Genomic DNA, 2,039 nt, shown 5'->3' with positions numbered 1-2,039 from the left:
TGGATTTTCTTCCAGGTTTGTCTAAGATGATAGTTGAAGATTTGTCTGATGATATGATTAACGGTGGAGAAGAGGAGAGACTATTCACAAAGACACTTTTTATCACAGACTGTTAAGGAAGAAGCTAAAAATACAAAGGAACAAGATAACTTGCAGCCCAAGCAATCTTAGTTTACTATATGCTAGCTTATGTTTACTTACTATGCACCTTCAATATTGTATATATAAGCATTGTAAACTCTCATTTCAATCAATAAGAATCATTTCACTATTTTCCTAATATGGTATCATGAGCTTTTTCTCCCTCTTTGGGAAAAGTTAGTTACGATCCGTAACCGTTTTTCCGTTGCACCTTTTTTCTTCATCTTCTTCATGGATTCTTCATTTCTGATCCATTTTTCTGTGATTCTTCTTCATTGATTTGCAATTTTGCAATCAATTGTTGTGTATTTCTCGTTTTGATTCTACTCTGTTTTTCAATTGATTTTGTTCAATTGAACTTGTTCTTCGTATATTCACAATTTGTGTGAATTTCTTCTCTGAATCTTGTTTCATTTCATCTATGGCGCGCGGTTCAAATCAACCAGATACTGAATCTGAATACTTCGTTCATCCCAGCGAAGGACCAAATTCTCTAACCGTTTCACCAAAACTCAATGGTTCGAATTATTTGCCTTGGAAACGTTCAGTGGAACGTGCTTTGGGAACGAAGAACAAGCTTGGTTTCATCAATGGTACCATTCCTGTACCTGATAGTGATGATTTGCTTCGTCCTGCATGGGAACGATGCAATCATTTGGTGCAATCTTGGATTATTAATTCACTTTCTGAATCCATTGCTCAAACTGTTGTTTTCTATGATTCTGCCTTGGAAATTTGGAATGATTTGCATGAACGTTTCAGCAAAGTTGATAGAATACGTATTTCCAATCTACGTGCCTCTATCAATTCGCTGAAACAGGGTAACAAAACTGTTATTGATTACTTTACTGAACTGAAAGCTCTTTAGGAGGAATTTTCTTCACACCGTCCTATACCTACTTGTGTGTGTGTTCATCCTTGCCGTTGTGCTGCCACCAAAGTTGCTAAGAATCATAGAAATGAGGATCAAATCATGCAGTTTCTTACTGGCTTGAATGAAAATTTTTCAGTAGTTAAAACTCAGATTCTATTACTTGATCCTCTTCCTTCATTGAATAAAGTGTATTCACTTGTGATTCAAGAAGAGAGTAATTCAGCTTTACTTCCATCTGTAAGTGTTGGTGAAGACACTTCCATTCAGTTGAATGCTACTGATGCTAGAAGGTATCCCCCTCGTGGTAGAGGTGCTCCCTCCAACAATGCAAACAAACCTGCCAGATATTGCACCTTTTGCCATCGTAACAATCACACTGTTGACTTTTGTTATGAAAAACATGGATATCCTAACTCTTACAAGAAGCAGCCTCGTTCAAACTCTGTGGTGCAGGCTAAATCTGATGAATCCACCACTGGTGCAAGTTTGAATGCATCTACAAGTTCTAGTACTGGTTTTTCTCAGGAACAATATGCTCAACTTGTACCCTTGTTACAACAAGCAAGCTTGGTTGCCCCTGCATCAACTCCTTCAGGTCCTGCTTCCAATAATATCACAGTTTCTCCTCTTGTGTCCTCAAGCATTTCTGCTCCTGAGGACACCTCTTCAGGTATACCTTCAGATTCTCCTCCTGCTTCTGGATCATTGATTCAGAAGCAAATGAACATATTAGTTGCACAATGTCTTATTTTAGTGCATTCTATAAGATTAAACCTGTCAAAGTTACTTTACCTAATGGTAACTCTCTTGTTGTTTCTTATGCTGGCACTGTCACGTTCACTTCTCAATTTCATCTTCATCATGTTTTGTATTCCCCTCATTTTCATTTAAACCTTATTTCTGTTTCCAAGTTGTGTGAATCTTTATCCTGCAGCTTGCATTTTTCACTGAATCAATGTATGATACAGGACAACTTGTCTATGAAGATGATTGGTTTGGCTAAACAAGTGAATGGCCTCTACCA

The 2,039-nt window shown here is 37.5% G+C and overlaps 1 protein-coding gene across 1 annotated transcript; it reads left to right on the top strand.

Moving 5' to 3' along the window:
- Positions 1–562: 562 nt before the first annotated feature.
- On the top strand, positions 563–1,009 carry LOC146953398 (uncharacterized). The gene has a single exon (XM_085741450.1). It carries the CDS (start codon positions 563–565, stop codon positions 1,007–1,009), a length of 447 nt encoding a protein of 148 aa, XP_085597576.1.
- The last annotated feature ends 1,030 nt before the right edge of the window (positions 1,010–2,039 follow it).

This window comes from Medicago sativa, chromosome 1 (assembly GCF_051527215.1).
Source record: "Medicago sativa cultivar Bolivia chromosome 1, Bolivia_mono, whole genome shotgun sequence".
In the NCBI taxonomy this organism is placed as follows: domain Eukaryota; kingdom Viridiplantae; phylum Streptophyta; class Magnoliopsida; order Fabales; family Fabaceae; genus Medicago; species Medicago sativa.
This window is presented reverse-complemented; position numbering and strand designations above follow the sequence as displayed.

Excerpts from the sequence above, each read along its gene's own strand:
- LOC146953398 (XM_085741450.1), top strand. The coding sequence starts at position 563 with ATGGCGCGCGGTTCAAATCAACCAGATACTGAATCTGAATACTTCGTT.